The sequence below is a fragment of the Xiphophorus maculatus genome, chromosome 9, assembly GCF_002775205.1.
Source record: "Xiphophorus maculatus strain JP 163 A chromosome 9, X_maculatus-5.0-male, whole genome shotgun sequence".
NCBI classification, from domain to species: domain Eukaryota; kingdom Metazoa; phylum Chordata; class Actinopteri; order Cyprinodontiformes; family Poeciliidae; genus Xiphophorus; species Xiphophorus maculatus.
In genome coordinates this window covers 26,096,523-26,114,702 of record NC_036451.1, presented here as the reverse complement: position 1 = coordinate 26,114,702, position 18,180 = coordinate 26,096,523, and the positions used below count along the sequence as shown (strand labels likewise).

General features: G+C 41.1%; 1 protein-coding gene across 3 annotated transcripts in view; it reads left to right on the top strand.

The window, feature by feature from the left end:
* farp2 (FERM, ARH/RhoGEF and pleckstrin domain protein 2) overlaps positions 1-17,048 on the top strand; it is a 38,723-nt gene extending 21,675 nt beyond the window's left edge. Inside the window, exons 13-27 of one of the 3 annotated variants that reach the window (XM_023339459.1) lie at positions 692-944; positions 5,083-5,267; positions 6,665-6,754; positions 7,600-7,733; positions 7,826-7,907; positions 7,998-8,235; positions 9,066-9,196; positions 9,295-9,363; positions 9,445-9,534; positions 11,496-11,578; positions 12,252-12,370; positions 13,113-13,252; positions 14,448-14,555; positions 14,646-14,797; positions 15,690-17,048. In XM_023339459.1, the coding sequence (XP_023195227.1) occupies positions 692-944; positions 5,083-5,267; positions 6,665-6,754; positions 7,600-7,733; positions 7,826-7,907; positions 7,998-8,235; positions 9,066-9,196; positions 9,295-9,363; positions 9,445-9,534; positions 11,496-11,578; positions 12,252-12,370; positions 13,113-13,252; positions 14,448-14,555; positions 14,646-14,797; positions 15,690-15,783 (1,968 nt within the window). In that variant the 3' untranslated portion in view covers positions 15,784-17,048. Of the gene's footprint in view, positions 1-691; positions 945-5,082; positions 5,268-6,664; positions 6,755-7,599; positions 7,734-7,825; positions 7,908-7,997; positions 8,236-9,065; positions 9,197-9,294; positions 9,364-9,444; positions 9,535-11,495; positions 11,579-12,251; positions 12,371-12,571; positions 12,736-13,112; positions 13,253-14,447; positions 14,556-14,645; positions 14,798-15,689 lie in introns of all 3 variants that reach the window. The other 2 variants (XM_023339460.1, XM_023339457.1) reach the window with 2 other exon arrangements.
* The last annotated feature ends 1,132 nt before the right edge of the window (positions 17,049-18,180 follow it).

Genomic DNA, 18,180 nt, shown 5'->3' with positions numbered 1-18,180 from the left:
TAAGCTTCTTCACTCAATAAGTCATTCAAAATCATGGCAGCGACGAATGTAAGCAGTTACATGAGAAAAAGTCATAATTCAGCCATGGCGCTAACGCTCATCAGCCAATCAGAGGAAACGTCGGCGTCTTATTCAGGCATTGGAGTGACAACCCCCTATGTCTGGGAGCGGCTATGTGTGTGGCGTTTTGGGGAATTGTAGTTGCAGATTTTACAGAAGGGTTATGGATTGAACATGTTAAAATGGCACAACTTTTTATGAATTGTGTGTCTGTGAGAGCTCCGGTGGAGCCAGATGCACATATTCCAAAAAAAACAAACCATTGTCCTAATACCACTTCCTGTTGTCTTCTTTGTCCTTTTCGCCAGATGCAACATCCGGCTGTTGATCACATGACTCGTGTGATGTGCAAAAAATTTTTGACATGACCACCTCATCTCATCCGATCGCAAAAACATTTGATCAAAAAATACGAACTTTTTTTAAATCGATGTGCTTCGATTAAGCAAAATCATTTTTGCAATTTTAATTTGCGCAATTTTACCATTAATGGAAATGCAGCTAGAAACAACCATCATTTGTGCCAGAATGGATAAACTAATCAAAATATGTATTTTTCTTTCTTTTGTGGCCTTCATCCTGTATGTTCTTTGGCCCTGGTCTTGTCTGTTTGTTCTGCCTTTCTTTCCAGACCTTGTCGTTCAGTGACAGTCCCAGGGCCCCTTGCTCCCTTTCCTCCACCACCGAGTCCTTCCTCCCTGCACACATGACTCGGATCTTTCCACGAACTGAGCTACAACCTCAGCTCCAACCTTTCTCCGCACTCAGCCCGTCTCCAGCAGCACAACAGCCGCCGCAGTTCCCAGCGGGAGCAGCCAGACCCCCCAGCCCTCCGAAGGAAGTCTCCGTCAAGGCCGTTCCCCCGTCACACTTCTCGCTTCAAGGTGCCCCTAGCAACCAGGCAGCAGGACACTGCAGCCCCATGTTTGTGTGTTTAGACAGCAGCACATCCCTATCGCTGCCCTCCAGAAACGACAATGAGAATAGTGAGCAAGGCAGGAGACGGGGAACGGGATGCTCGCTCGAAGGGGGGAGGGGGAAACTGAAGGGGCCTCTTACACCTGAGGCCTTCGAGGCAGAACTGTTGAGGACGAAGCAGAATGCCATGTTCTCGATGCCCGGCTCGCCTCTACATGTGTCAGAGGAGTTCATTGATGACGATCCCGCCGAAATCTCTTTTTACGGAGGTGGGGCAGAGGCCTACTCCTTCGGGCTTGATGAGAATAAAGTAGACCGGTTAGATTTTACGGAGGAGTCTGACATCAGCAAAAATCAGCTGTTTAGTGTTGGAATCGAGGACTTGAATGGGAATCTCCATGCATTTCCAGACAGCCTCGTGGGGCATTCCGAGACCAGCTCGTTGGTAAACAACCGCTCCGAGTGTAGCTCCCTGGACAACCTGGGGCTCAGCTCTGCCGGGGAGTCCATGTCGGTGGGGTACGGAGTTCCGGACTCCTCCTCGCTGCGCCTGCCGGGCTCTGGCATCCAGTCAGAGGCCAGTTCAATGGTCAACTTCCCGGCGTACTCTGTCCGCTCTGAGAGCAGCTCCGCCATGCAGTTCAGTGACCTGGTGGAGCAGCTCGAGCAGCTCAGCTACCCCCCCACCGCCACCGAGGGATCCGGGAACGGCAGCTCCGACTCGGACTCCGACTGGGGTTCCGACGGCAACCTTCCCCCTGAGCAGGACCTGTTTTATAGCAACCCTCTAACAGGAAGTAGTGGGATAGAGGGCTTCCTGCTCCAATGCCACAACCTGCAGTCCCTGGGACTGACAGACCCCTCCGGATCCCCACAGATTAAAATGTAAACCCTTACAGCACTTAAGCCTTTAAACTGTTGCGGTGCAGTTACAGGAGAAGTGTTTGCTTATAAGAGTAATATAAAGAGCAACATATAGATCACCATTTTTTTAGAAGTAAGTCAATGTAAGCAGTAGAGGATGGAACAGTTTATTTTCCCAGAGTAAGCCATTCGTGGCATTTTTTAACAAAATTACTCTTTTTGAGTGTTTTTTGCTTCAGTCTACATTATGTGGTCTATTTACAAGAAAAAAGGGGGAGTCTAGTCTGCTAGCTTACAATGTTACTTTTTAAAAGATTTTTTACACGTTTTTGACATACAAAAAATAGCAAGAAAGCAGAAATTAGCTTACTTATCGCTCCACATCCTTTGCTGAACACAGTCTTTGAAAACTACTTTCCATTCAAACTTTAATTCCATTATTTGGCATAAATTTGTAGAACTTTACATTAATTTAATATAATTACATTCAACAAAAAGAAATCAGCTTTTCTTGTAATAAACCATTTGCTGGGTTCTTCTATGACCTTTGAAATGTCTACTTCCTTCAATAGCCCTTTTTTTTATCTTTTACTTGTAATTGAACATCGAGACTCAGAGTAAAAGTGAAACCTTACGTGATTTATTTAAATCTTTTTAAAGTGCCTCCTTTATTTAAAAAACAAGGCAAGGCATGCCACAGTGTTTTTAGTTTCACTTCTGTCCATTACTGACCTCTGCTGGCTGAAATGGTGTTTACACCTGCCGTGTTATTTCTCAGCAGCATCATGATTAACCATAGAGCTTCATGTTCGGATAAATAATAGAATGTAAACCTTGTGCTGTTGAGCCATAATGTAAAATGCTAATACCACTTTATATAAGATGAATGTATCATTTTTGAACTCTTAATAGCATTTTTCTACATAATTAATAAAAGCTAGACTGAAGAAGATGTGATATTAAGATTTTTCAGAATGTAGAAAGTTTAAGGAAACCCCTTTTTGCTACATTAGTCCTGTATTTTTAGAACAAAGTTGTTAAAAAAAACATTTCTCTTTAACCTTTAGCTTCAAGGATGCTTTACCATATTTAATAAAACAGGTTATTCTCAATTTAACAACTAAATATTCAGGTTATTGACAGGAAGCAGTGTTTTGCACATTAACTGGACGTATGTGTTGCTTTTTCTAGAAACAGTTGAAGCACAGGTATGCAAGCAAAGGTATTCAGCCACTAAAGGAGTAACATGTGCATGTTTCTCTTATCAGTCTTCTGGACTCTAATCCAGTAACAAAGGCAAATCTGTTTTTGATTCTGTATTGGCATAAGAATCTGTTTTGCACAGTTCAAATCAGAAAGACTTAATTGCAAAACTGATGTCCTTCCATAGTGACTTACATTTTTTTTCTGTTTTAGTCTTTCTGAGCCTCCCTTTCTGCAGCCCTCGCACCACGGTGCCTTTAAGCACTTCCACGCAGTGTGTCTTTAACTCAGGTGTATGATTAATGTGAAATGATTACAACCAATCACAATGTGCTAAACGGGATCCAAAGCTTAAGATAGTTTCTTTAATTCAAATCTCTAATTGCTCATCTGTTCTCATTGTCATTTTGTTGGACGGCATTTCCAGCCTCTGCAGTAAGACGTGTGCTCAGCTCCAGATCTTTTTTTTTTTTTTAGCTTTACTAAACTTTGTTCTGACCTGATGAAGGGGTTTGTCTTTTTTGGGTGTGTGTTTTTTTTCCATTTCATTCACTATTTTTGCCATAATATGATATTTTTTCCCTACTTTAACCCAATTTTACACTGAGCTGATGGCAATAATAACAAGCTAACTACGCTTAGCCACCAAGTAATCATCACCTAATCCTGTGTGTATTTAAGCTTAGTCATCATCAACATGTACTTAATGTTTGTATGTTTTATTCTCAAGAATAAAGGAATCACTTTTGGGTACCATGAATGTCAGACTTAAAATTCTTTTAATTGCAAATCGGACTGAAGTCACGACAGGGATTTCTGCCTCTCATTTATTTGCAGTTTTAGACATTTAGAGTTTATTTATAGGTGGTCACGGAGAAATAATTTGCCTCTTAATTTGGAGACCGAAGTTTCTTCTTTGCTGATAGTGTTCAAACGATGCAAGATGAAACGGATGATCCTGTTGTTTATTCACGGAAATATCCTGAGTGTTTTTGGGCCGTCCCACTTCTGAACAAAGTCCGTATTTTATTTCCTGAAGAAGAACGCTTTATAATCCCTCAACAAACTTATACAAACAGTAGTTTTCCCTGTTTTTTATTTGATGCAGCAAACCACATGCAGTTAGGAGGGGTGGGGGTTGAGTCGCACACAAGATTCCTCAACCTAATTCCAGCTGTGTGTGCTCGCGCTCGTTGTTTAGGCAGGCCTCATGCCAAGTCATTCCACACCAAACCCCCCCGTCTTCTGACGAGGAGTCTGATATGCGTTGTCCTCCCCCTCCTGTCTGTGTCAGTCCCTGTGGGCTGCTCCACATCCACCATAAACAACCTATTTGCCCTGCAGAGAAGCCACATTCCTGATAACTTTCACTCGGGCAATTATTTCCGGGTCGAATAGCGAGTCCCGTGTTTTTTTGTTTTGTTTTGTGTTGTTGTTTTTTTTCCCCCCTCTCTCGTCAGTCTTCCCTCCACCCCTGCATTTTATAAGTGGAAGAGCAGCTGTGGTGACTCCGTTGTTAGAATGGGATGGGTCGGGTTTTGTCTGCTGAATCGGCTGTGTAGAGAAGCGAACAGACGCAGTGGAAGGGGGCAGGCTTGTTTATCGTTTAGTCTTCTTTCTTTTTGCTTTAGAGGGATTTGGAAAACTTATGACCAGGATTTAAAAAGTGTGGGAACCCATACTTACTGCAGTCTGATTTGCAGCTTTTCTTTCATGCACTGCCAGTGTTTGTGTGTGAGATTAGACTTGCGATTTGTTTGTAATGTTCAGCTGTGTTTTCACAGAAACAAAAGAAAGAGGGAACCAGGTTAAGTGAGGGTTTAGTGTTGCTTATGTGACACAATACAGTCTAATATATGGGATTAGTTCCTCTGCATGCACAGATTAAGACCCCTCACCACTTAAGAAGATCATGTTTGTGCCTTTCTCACCACGTTCCCATCACCTGGGACACCTGAAAAATCAAACCACCCATTTTTAAAATTTATTTATTTATTTTTGCCTTTTTTAATTTGATTCTCCCTCTTCCGTTTGTAGATTCAGTAATGGACAATCCTCAGCTCTCGCCCCTCACCTCCAAGGGTCCCCTCAGCCTGTCGCCTTCCTTCCAGATGTCGACCCTCAGCCTGCCCAGCCAGGCCCCGTCTCCCCTGCAGAGCCCCATCCTGAGTGAGGTGGGCAGCACTGCCAGGCTAGAGGAGGAGGAGGAGGGCAGGAGGAAGGTACACTGCTTGCATGCCACCCTTCCAAACCCCCCGCCCCCCACCTGCCTCAAAAACTCAAAACATTTAAAGCCGATTCACGTATAGTGCCCTGTAAAAGTATTCAAACAAAAAATTAGTTTTTGTCTCTATTGGGATTGTATGTGATTTTTTTTGTTGTTGTTGTTCCCAATTCAATTGTTTACATTTTTGGACACCAACATGTAAAGATACACAACAGACATTTTACAGAGTACTGTAGTAATGGTGCACCGATTGCAGTTTTCTGGCCGATCACTGATTGCTCATCTTTAAAGAGCTTCACCTGCCAATTCCAATTTTGGGCAATACCAGCTTTTTGTTTCTTTTTCTTTCTTTTTTTTGCTTGAAATGTTGCTAAATACAGTAAGAAAGTCGCTGAGTTAGCAACAGTGGGGTGACTGTTGGTAACTCCAAACGTCCATCCATGACCTGGTGGGCGGAGCCAACAGTCAAACCTCTCTCATGGCAGACCAAAAGAGGAGACTGGTTAATTTTTTAGATCTTTGTAGAGGTAAATAAAGTAAATGGATTGATGTGAATTCTTACACATCAATATGTGCACGAATTGATTGATCACCAATCTCGCAAAATTAAGAATTTATCAGTGCACCTCTATATTGTAGCCTATAAAAGCTCCTCCCACAATATCCATAAGGAGAACATTAAAGAAAGGAGGGAACATATATTTGGACAAAAGAAAATGATAAAAAGGAAACAAAACATCTCGGTTGCAAGTGTCACATATTCAAAGAACCCTTCTTAATTCTAGTCAAAGATTTAAATAATCAACTGAAAGAATTTAAAACATGGTTTTACTTTTTTAACAAATAAAAATCTCAAAAGTGTGGTGTGCACTTGCATGAGTCGATGGTTCATTGATGGTTGCAGTTGCAGGACTTTAGGGATGCATCTCTGTCAATTTATTTTCATTAAGCAGCCCAATCTGAGTCAAATTGGATATTCTAACTATAGTCTTGAGTCGACATTGTCCTGTTGATTCAAAATCTGGACTTTGACTAGGTCACTCTAACACATGAATGCGTTTGATCTAAACTATTCCATTGTAGCAATGGCCATATGTTTAGGGTTGTTGCACAGAACAGGTTTTCTTATAGTATCACCCTGTCTGGCCTCAGCATGACTCTGCCAATACCGTGTTTCACCCTGTGGACGGTGCGTTCAGTATTTTACATGAAAGCCAAAAAGCTTAAGTTCCCCTTTCTGCATCAATACTCTTGCAAGGCACTGTATTCCTCAGGTTTTTATTAAAGGAAAGCATGTTGTTGTTGGAGAATTTGACTTACTCTTTGCACTTCCTTGCTTGGGATCAGTTTTGCTTATTGTCTTTTTACAATGAACCCCCTTTCTTCCTCCAGCGATATCCCACCGACAAGGCCTACTTCATTGCCAAAGAGATTCTGACCACAGAGCGAACGTACTTGAAAGATCTCGAGGTCATCACCGTGGTGAGTTGGAGAACAAAAAAAAAACAAAAAAATGACAATAATTGTGTTTTGTAGCAGAGTCCAAGTTTTACATTCGTTCAGTATTGGTATGAATGTCATTATCACGTTGGGCTGTTAAGTAAATATTTGGTCTTTTCTTTATTCAGGATGAAATGATAACACAACAAATAACTTCTGTCAGTTTTAGAAACGAATTAGGTGCACAAATTCAAATCTGTTGTTGATTTTCATCCAAATTAGCACATAATACACACACCCACACTAATTTGGATAAATCACAAACTTTCTCTTTCTATCAACAAGGTTTTGGAAAGATACTCAATATCTTTTCATGATATTGATATATAATGATTCTGATTTGTGTTTGGGATTATTGTCCTGTTAAGTAGAGTTTAAGGATTCGTCTTTCTTTCAATATTCTGCCCTCTTTGTGCAAAGCATCAGCACGACTGGCGGCTAAATAAATCCACAGAAGTACGCTGCCACCACCGTGCTCAGCAGCTGGTGTGTTATTCTTCAATTTGAAAGCTTCGCCTTGATTTTTCCAAACATAATTCTGTCAAATGGCTCAAACGTCTAACTGCATCTTTCAAAGCTAAAGAAAACTTTCTACATTTTATATCTTGTAATAATCACACGCAGACAAAATAGTGTTCAGAGAAAGAGGAAACATGGCCGTTTGGTGTTCTAAAAATATTCAAAGAGCATAAAACACAACTATTCAACTTAGTATTAATCACAAGAATTTTTCAGGAATCGGTTGACATTTTTAGTGATTTATTTTTCTTTAAAAAATGTTGCACATCTTCAGTGTCTTCTGTGTAATAGTGGGTTGTTTGTTACAGTGGTTCCGTAGCGCTGTGATCAAAGAAAACGCCATGCCAGAGGGCCTCATGACGCTCCTTTTCTCCAACATCGACCCCATCTACGAGTTCCACCGAGGATTCCTGAAGGAGTTGGACCAGAGGCTGGCTCTCTGGTACGACTCCGTCGCTCCGTTTCCGCAAGTTCATCCGCGACTCCTGCCTGTCGACATGGTGATGACAATTAAACCTGCCTTTGTTTGGACAGGGAAGGACGGTCGAACGCTCACGTCAAAGGTGACTACCAGAGGATCGGTGACGTGATGCTGAAGAACATGAGTGCTCTTAAGGTACAGATGCCTTTAGTTTTTAAAATACCAAACTCCAGTCCCTCAGATGATTATCAAACACATTGTTTCCATCAACGATTCTGCCCTAAGGAATTCACCAGCTACCTGCAGAAGCACGACGAGGTGCTAACGGAACTAGAGAAAGCCTCCAAGAGGATAAAGAAGCTGGAGACGGTCTACAAAGAGTTTGAGCTGCAGAAGGTGTGCTACCTGCCGCTGAACACGTTCCTGCTCAAACCCATCCAGCGCCTCATGCACTACAAGCTCATCCTGGAGAGACTCTGCAAGCACTACTCTCCTGCTCACCGTGATTATGAAGACTGTAAGGGTAAATGTTCCACATCTCATCACCCTGTAGACCACAGATCCATTTAACAAGGTGCTCCGGTTTGAAAGGAAGTACAACTAATCTGGATCTTTTCGACAAAAAGCCGTAAGATACTGAAGAGACTTTCAAATTTCATAAAACATGATTTTTCTATATGTATTTGTTTTTTACATTACTAGTACCTTTTTCAGTTCCCATAAAATAAATACAATAAACTGTTTAAGTGTAAATGTTACTTCTTAAAAACTATTCAGTCTTTTTTTTCTCATTTATTTTTTTGTTTTTTAGTTTCTGTACAAAGCAAATAAATTTAACGAGCAAACAAACTGCAACATCAATGGGAGGAAAAAAACAAAACAAACAATACTTGTTTAAGATAGGCTAAGGGGACCCTTAAGATAAAGTGTCCAAACTGGGGGAAAGCAGCACAACTTTGACTTCAGTGATATTTGTTAACAACAAGTATTTTCTTAAAATTGGATTAAAAAAAAGGAACTGCAAGTGTATAAGTGACTGGGAACTCTAAGGAGAATCAATTTCAAAAGGCAGAGTAAACTTTGGTATGTATTTGCACAATGACTCCTTTTCTACCTCTGTTTTTCTGACAGTATGAAGCTTTCTTTTCCACAGTCTCAGGACACACTGGGGTTGATTTTTTAAAAACTTTATTAGTCCTAACAAAAATAACAACAACAAAAAAAACATTTGTCAAGTTTAATTTCATGAGTATTGTGTTTGGAAGCACCGTCTGAAACTCTGTGAAACGTAATCGTAACTCCTCGGTGGCGCAATGCGTGACATGTTTTGATATTCTCCCTCCTCCCTTGCAGAAGCAATGAAGGAAGTAGCGGAGATAGCCACCCAGCTCCAGAGCAGTCTCATCCGGCTGGAGAACTTCCAGAAGCTGACGGAGCTGCAAAGAGACCTGATTGGGATCGAGAACCTAACGGCTCCGGGCCGGGTGAGTACCGACGCCGAGCAGATGGCAGTGGGAGCAGAGACGCCAACAGAAACAAAGAGAAAAACAAAGATGTCCTCTGTCTGGCTCTCTGTTTGCAGGAGTTCATCCGAGAGGGCTGTCTGTACAAACTCACCAAGAAGGGACTGCAGCAGAGAATGTTCTTCCTGGTGGGTCCAGAACGGACTCCTCCTTCAGCTTGTTAATCAAGCCGACAATCAGCTGTTAATGCTCGGGTATTTTCTTTTCAGTTCTCAGACATGCTCCTCTACACCAGCAAAGGTGTCACGGCAACCAATCAGTTCAAAGTGCATGGACAGCTGCCACTTCACGGCATGATTGTGAGTCTGGAAGACAAAACTCTCTCAACTTTTTCTGCCTTTACCTTAATGCACACACACACACACACACAGACGCCAGTCTGTGGAGGACATTTCCTCATGGCGTTTCAGTTAGCACTAGGGTTTTAGGACAGACCTCCAAAACAGAGGAGTGTGGGTCTCCTAACTCTGCATGTTTCTGTTTCACTCTTGGCTGCAGCTCATAGTGCTGGATGCACCGGTAAGTGAACTCTGCCAGCATAGATGCCCAGACCAGCCTTTCTTCCCCCATGTAGACTAAATAAAAAGCATATTTAACAGATTGCTGCAGACACACCAGTGTCAAATTTTGTAAGTTTATGCATCAACGTAAAGGGGCAGTATCATGTAAAATTAACTTTCCTGTGCTTTACATGATATAATGCTATTCCCTCATCATAAACATGCCTGGAGTGTTGCCTAGATTATTTCGTGCATGTTTGAGAAATCCTTTAATCTCCCTTGACAACTGTAACAGCCCTGGGCCTTATGGGCTGGGCTGCAGGTGTTTTTGTTGTCTGCCTTTGTGCTCCTCCCCTTTACAGGTGCTGCTGATCTGTTCATTTGGAGCACAGAATATTTAAACCTGGCCGTCTCCACCTTTAGGGTCGCCTTCGGCGTCCACTCTGCCTCTTGTCGCTTGTGTTGCTCTGCTGTCAGGCCTCAGCTCCCCTCCTCATGCACATTTGCGTTTGTCTTTGCACCCCAACACTTTCATATGCACTCATACAACACATCCAAGCATTTGCATTTCGCCCCCTGCACTGACTTTCACAATCCATTGTAGTTTTTGTTAATAAATGTTCATTTTCTGCACCTTAACCACTGCATGGTTTCCCGTATCTGTTATGACCTTGAGCCAGTCGTAACAGCAACCATTCAGCTGTGCAAAATGCCTGGGTGGAGAAGGCACCACAGTTTTTTAGCCGAGTTTCTGCCTCACAGAGCAGCCCTCCCACACGACTCCCCTACTGAGCTCCTTCAGACTAGCCAGCAACAATCAGCAAACACCCGGTGGAACTGTGTGTCTGCTGACTTCATTATATGAGCTATTTCTCAGAGCAACACTGGTAAAAATGTTGTTAAACTGTTAATAGAGGAGACATGTTGTGATGACTTCCTCAAGGCAGGGTTTAAGAATAGCAAGAGTTTTTTTTTTTTTTTTTTTTTTTGAGACAGAGGTCCAATTTCAAGGTGCTAAATTATAAAGTATAATTTATTTATAGTCATATTTGATAGAATTGGCATTTTTATAATTATGAAGGCAACATAGTTACACAATTGTGCTATAAAACGGCACTATGTGCCTGGAAAATACATTTTACTGCCCCTTTAAAACAAGTAAAATTTCCATTGTGTGGGGATTGCTAATTAGAACATGGCAGTGATCCTTACCTTCCTGTTTTTGTATTTATATACATCTGTAACCTGGGCAGTTTAGTTTTATTTAGTCACTTTATTGATCCTTTTATCTGTTTGAAATGACATCATTGCTTATTACCTGTTTACTACTTTTATGGGTTTATTTGAAGAGTAAATACACAAATAGTTACGTCAACTCATAAAACGATGGGGAAATAGATAATGCTAAGATATGTCTGTTCAATCACATGAACACATGAATGAACAGTTTCTAAACCACTGCAACGTTTTAATGATCGGTGTTTTAGTTTGTATAGAAATCAAAACAAAAGTTATGTGTATTTTGTGCTTCTTCTTATGATTTTAATTGAGGTATAATAAAAAAAGGTAACCCAACAAAAAAACTTAATTCACAAACATTACATCCTGATGATGGATTCTGCTGCTCCATGTTACTATCAGACTTTTTGTCTTGTTTCCCCCCCTCCTGTTTTCACTCCTGCTAAATCCCTGACAATAATGGAAGGTAGTCACTCCTTAATCAATTGAACTTTTGTTTCTTTGTGAATGTTCTCACACAGGTGGAGGAAAGTGAGAACGAATGGTCAGTGCCGCACTGCTTCACCATTTACTCTGCTCAGAGGACCATCGTGGTGGCTGCCAGGTGAGCCAATAAGAGCCTGAGAACTAATTCAATTTGAAAATACGTTGGAAGGAAACTTTAACTTTGCTAAATTTTCTCCTGAATCTTGTAAAAAAGAAAAAAAAAAACCAACAACTTCAAAAGTCCCCTCCCCTTAATTTATTACAATAAGACCGGTTTAAAAGCAGGAAGTTAGATCAGTCAAATTTTTGCTTAAGCTCAAACTAAAGTTCAGAAATGTGATTCCATACAACCCTGTTCTTGTTGCTGTTATTAATTTGCTATGTGATATTAGTACAAATTTTTTTTTTAGTATTAAAAGTAGCTCAAACTTTCACAGGACCTGAAGCAGACAGAAATCAGAACTGTTTGAATGCTCAGTCTGTGCTCCAGTGCTGTTCTTTTTCCAGTGAAGACATGCCGATTAGTTTATTTGTCGGATGATATTAACAACAAGGAACAAGGAAGTTGGCAGGAACCCAAGAAACAATTAAAGACAACTACTCCGCTGGTGAATTAATCTCTTTACTCATGATGGTTCAGTTAATCCAGTTTTCTTACTCGTCAGCATTTGTGCACATCACTAAAAGCTGATTTATTTTCTTTCTTCTACACTCTGACCCGGACTTTTTTTTTTCTTTTTTTTTTTGCCGAATAGCCATCACATGATGTTTGTTTTCGTTTGTGATATCAGCTCTAAGGTGGAGATGGGAAAATGGATCGAGGATCTGAACATGGCCATCGACCTGGCTAAGAAGTCTCAGGAGAAATCTGGCGTCTTCCTCAGTACCGGCCTCAACGATCACTCCAACAGTAAGGCTTCCCAACAACCTCACCGCCTTGACGTCCCCACCTAAAAGCCTCTTGTGTCTTTTGGATAGGGTTTTTTTTTGTTTGTTTTTTTGTCCGTTTATTAAATCGAAATTAAAAAGCAAGTAAGTCAGAAGTAAATCCCCCTCTCCTCCACACAACTTCCTGCTATCCTTCCCTCCTCCTCCCCTCCTTCCTCTTCAGGATCATCTGATGAGGTTTCTCTGGAGCAGGAGTCGGAGGACGACATGAACTCCTCCCGCACTTCCCTCGACAAGCAGATGCATCACCGTGCCAACACAACCATGCATGTGTGCTGGCACCGCAACACCAGTGTGTCTATGTCTGATCACAGCCTGGCTGTGGAGGTACCCCTCCTCCTGGAACGCAGACACACTAAAACACACACCGTTTCACACACCCTTCCTCACTGGACCTGTGGAAAGAGCAGTGTCTTCCGTCTGGATCTGAGTCTTTGATCTTTTCTTTAAAGCATTTTAATTGTTTATTTTAAGCTCCCTCTTTCCCGCCCTGTCTTCCTGGTTCCTCCCTCTATCCTAACAGATGTGTCATCTTCTGCTCCCCTTCATTATCGTGCATGCCAGAAAACATCGTCTGACAAGTTTTCACTCCACAGATCTGGACTTTCCCCGACTCACATTTCCTCCCGACTTCCTTATCATAACTAACACACTAAACCTTTTCTCTGCACCCTTTCTTCTCTTTCTCTCTCTCACACTTCCAGTCTTCGGCTCTCCGGCCGTGTCGCCGGAGCTCCCTCCTCGCTATCTCCTCGGTCAGGGACAAAGACCAAACACCATCACGCATGTTTGCTGGTACAGAAATCAGAACCTGTCTCTCACTGATTACCTGCGCATGAATCAGGTACCAGAACCAGGAGCTTTAATAGGACAGTAACCTTTCAAAAAATCACATGAAATCAACTGTAAAATGGAAAGGAAATTAGAAAAGAACAACCTGCAAACTCTGAGTAGTAATAGGGAAAACCTTTCATTTGAAAAAAATTCTATTGGTACCAAAAAGTGTTAAGTCAATTCAAATTAAAATAAATAATTATTTTTTTAATGTATTTAGTTATGCCACATCTACCAAAGATTAATCTTAGAATAACTCTGAAAAAATATTACTTATTTTTTTATTGCAGTAAAGACAAAAATGTAGAAAACCAATTATTCAATTTGGAAAATAAGAATTTTATTTCTATTTTCTTTTACAAAATAGGTACTGCTGAAAATCCCAATAAATTAAATGAAACAAAGAGATGTTTTGTAATGTTTGCTTCACTGGTTTAGGTTGATCTGTGTTTGGAAGCTTTTAATTTGTAATCTATTTGGCCCGGTCAAATGGATTACATGGTCTTTTTTCTTTATCACTCAAAATGGGACAAACAAGAGCACATATCATTCTAATAGAGCAGATTTTCATAAATTAGTAAATGTCTTAAAACAGCTAATCACCTGGATATGCCAATATCTATAGAGCAATAATTAAAACGCCCCAAAAGTTGACAAATTGGAGCTCACCAGGTTAATATAGCAACCGTTAAATTATATTGTTTTATACGAATCTTTATTAAGGGAGTTTATATGTTTATGGTGGAGGGAACTGTAGGTTTTGCATCTTAAAACCCTGGAGACTGGATTATAAAAATTTCGTTGTTAAATGTTAAATGTACATAAATGTTTACAGATCTCCTTTATTCTATTTTAGCACATTTTGAATAGCTAAATTCCTGATTTTACAAGTGGATTATAAAATGAAACCATTCAGTTTATGTGAATTTAAGTTTATTCTCCAGAAAATAAAAGATTTTTTCCAAGCTAACTCATTACAGATTTAAAAACGAGGCTAAGCTCTGTAGCTTAGCCGGTTGTTTTTCATGTGCATGAAGCAAACTTCACCATGGCGACTCGTGTTCCTAAATCCTTTCTTCATTTAGAAATCACAGCATGCAGTAAAACCCTTTCATAACCTTAAGTGACATAGATCTATACATGTATTTTAAACCATAAATCCATCTGTCAGCATCTGAACATCCTTCTGTTACTCTGTGTGTTAGAACCAGCTGTCAGGCTACCTGCTGAGGAAGTTTAAGAACAGCAACGGCTGGCAGAAACTCTGGGTCGTCTTCACCAACTTCTGCTTGTTCTTCTACAAGACCCACCAGGTGGGCCGGAACGTCCGCCGATTCTCCATGTGCTGCTCCGGGAACATGAAAACAGACAAACAAGAAAAACTGCTTTTATCTTTGCCGCAGGACGACTTCCCCCTGGCCAGCCTGCCGCTGCTCGGCTACACGGTCAGCACCCCCGACGAGTCGGACAGCATTCACAAGGAGTACGTCTTCAAGCTGCAGTTCAAGTCGCACGTTTACTTCTTCAGAGCTGAGAGCGAGTACACCTTTGAGAGGTTCGTCGCCTGGTTCTTTTCACTTACATCAGATGTATTTACAGTTACCACCACAACAATTATGCCTTCTGCTAGTATTTTATGGAATAAATCAAAACAAAGAAGCCTAAGAAAACATCTGGGGGAGAAATCCCAGTTAAATTGGGGTATCCGCATATCCTCAAAAAGTCTTAAATCCGTGCATCTAAAATTAAGGCCTTAAGATGTCTTAAATTCATTCATTCATTCTATGCCCAAATAGTTGGTGCTACTATTTAAAATATGCAGTTTTCCTTTGAACATTTCTGTCATGAAAAAGGTTTTAAATTCCAGTCATAATGGCCTTAAAATATCTTAAGTTAATTAGAAAGCATGGGAGTTGGCCTTAGATACATTAATCAATGGTCTTAAATTTTGTTGTGGACTATTTAATGTTATAGTTTATTTTTCTCGTTAAACTTTTCTATCAGTAAAAGTTTGAGTCACATGGAGACAGCTTTGTTACATTCTGTCACTTCAGGCAGTTGAGGCCACCTCCATATAGCTGCTAATAAACCCTTGCTAGTTACATAGCTAACATTTTAGCAACTATCATGGGTAAGTTAATTTATCAGCAATTGGCTGGATGACATTAGTCTTTGCCATAGCAGACCTGTATGATGCTAGGTGCATTCTGTGCAAAAGAAATATTGCCACTACTTTTTTGTTGTGCAAAATTGCTTAAATTTCATTCATAATAGTCTTTAAAAGTCTTAAATTTGAGTCGTTGAAACCTTCAGAAACCCCATAAATGTGAAAACAGGATGTGAATACTTTTGCACTGTTTACTTTTGCAAGTTTTCCCAACTTCAGTAGCAGTATAAGTAAAATATGTCTGTGTTCCTTTTTTTTTTGTTTTTGTTTTGTTTTTCAGATGGATGGAGGTAATCAAGAGTGCAGCGAGCACCACGGGCCGGATGAGCCTGCTCATACCTAAAGGTGGTGCTGTGGAGGTCAATGGAAGTTAAATGAAGCATTATGCATCCTGAGGCTGGGCCTCTGGGAAAAATCACATAATTATTTCTAAGTTCAGTTTTTGAAGAATAACAACTGAAGACTGAAAGATATTGCCAGATTGCGTGTTTATGTTTTCAGCTTCTTTCTAATATGTGTGCATTTTTGTTTTCCTATTAGGTATATAAATAATAACAAACATCTCAGCATACGGGATAAAATGAAAGGGAGATGTATACATTATTATCTATTTTTGTGACTTTTTTTGCATGTCTAGTACCCAGTTTGATTTTTTCACACAAACTGAAGGTAAATCCAGTTTTATGGGACCAGCCACATTTCAAAGGGCTTACGTTTTCCGCTTTTGAAAGGTCATCACGCATGACGACTTTACTTGGTACATGTTTGGGAGGCGGATGAAGCACGGCATGTGGGACATGAAGGTACAGCTAGGATGCGCTCTGCGTTGTGTTTCAGGGCGAGCAGAAAGTCAAAGTCATGTCGAACAGTTTGTCGTCGGGGACGAGAGGTTTGGAGGTTGCTGCTCTGCTGACTCGGACTGTGCAGCTAATATTGCTGGAAATAGGATGATGGGTTAAATGTGTCTGTTAATTAACAGAATAACAGAGTTTCAGTTGTTTACAGGGTAGATGTTCTGCTTTACGCCCCCATATAAGCTGCATTATTGTCAATTGGGTGCTATATTTCTCTCTCAGCTATCGACTAATGAAATCTATCCTGTTTTAGTTTACATAGGGATAACATCTCCGCAGCATACTGTGCAGGGTTATCTAAGTGTGAAGGTTTTCCCTCTAATGAAGCTGAAGAACATGTTGAGCTCCTATCAAGCTGTTTTAGATAAACGGGAGTTGATTTAAAGGAGGTAGGACTGACTGAACAGCTGATTTAGTTTGGTAAGAGAAATAATGGTATTGTACAGTTTATATATTTTCTGTGAAGACTGGAATCTTTATCCTCTCTGTGTGGGTGTGTGTGTGTGTGTGGGTGTGTGTGTGTGTGTGGGTGTGTGTGTGTGTGTGTGAGGAGGGGAGGTACTATCCATGTACTCTTACACCTCCGCCGCTGGGGCCTCAGAAGAATGTGACGGAGGCTATCTCCTGCCCGCTAGTCATTTCTGCATGTGTATGAACCTGTTGCCCAGGTAACCAACAGCGTGTTTCACCTATTTATTGTCGTCAGCGGTGTTTCTGAATGCTCCTCGTGTAGACTTCATGTTATTCCACCGAAAACATAACAAATAAAACTGAATCTGACTGATTCTTGAGTTGTTTTTTTCTTGTTTGGTTTTTGTCTTAAAGCTGCAGTATGTAACTTTTATTTAAGAAATATGTTTTCCTACATATTTGCCATGTTGTGTCTGTATGTTATGAGACAGATAATCTCTGAACTGCTCCACCTCCTCCCTGAGCCATTTCTAAAGAAATGCACCGCACCTAGTCAAAAACAACCAATCAGAGCCTGGAGGAGGGTCTTGGCACTGTCAATCAATCTCGTGACTGCTCGGCTGAATGTGGTAATGGTGGAGAAACAATTCATCATTACAGGAAAACCATGAACGTTTAATTTACCATTGGAACGGAGTATTTCTGAAGTGAATTTGCCACATGCAGAACACAACCTGTTGGATTCTCTTGCAGCTCCGTCAGTGATGCTCTCAGCATCTTGAAGACGTTTCAGCATCACCTCTTCATATTTTTTTGGAGAAATATCAAGCTTAACTTCGGTGACCACCTTTGCTAATGGCATGGCCTGTATTCAGTACAACACTGTGGAACCTGACTGATAAGTTGAATCCCTTTGATTCCTAACTTTTCTGCTAGCATTAGCATCAGGATTAGCACAAGTCCACAAGCGCCTGCAAGGACAAGCCTGGTCTGTGTGTACAGTTCCACAACGTTCACGCTAAAAGGTTGCAGTTCCTTCCTGTAGTTGCTTGTCAGTTGCAAGATGAATGTCATAATGTATGCTGGGTAAGGTTTTGAGATGATTCATCGTGGTCTCATTTTATTACATAGAAGCAGGGGCGTGTACCCTTTTTTTTCTTCTTTAGAGAGACCCTTCACTGCTGTGTCCGCTGTAAAATATTCTTCTGTGAATAATCTTCCAGTTACGGCTGAACTTTGCCTCTACGGGATTGTCAGGGCATCTGATGTCAGCCACTCATAAACAAAGCAGGGCATTCCTCTGGCATGTCCTGACAGCGGCCAGCGGGAGGAAGTGGCTTTCCCCCCCCCCAGAAGCACCAGTGCAGCCTGGGAGATCTGCTCCAACAGGTTTCTGCTGTGGCGTGAAGTGGGTGTGGATGTAATCGCAGCCAGACTGGAGCGTGTTTTCCTTCCAAACAAGGAGGAGGCACGAAACCTCATTAGCTGGGTCTTGTTCAATGGGAC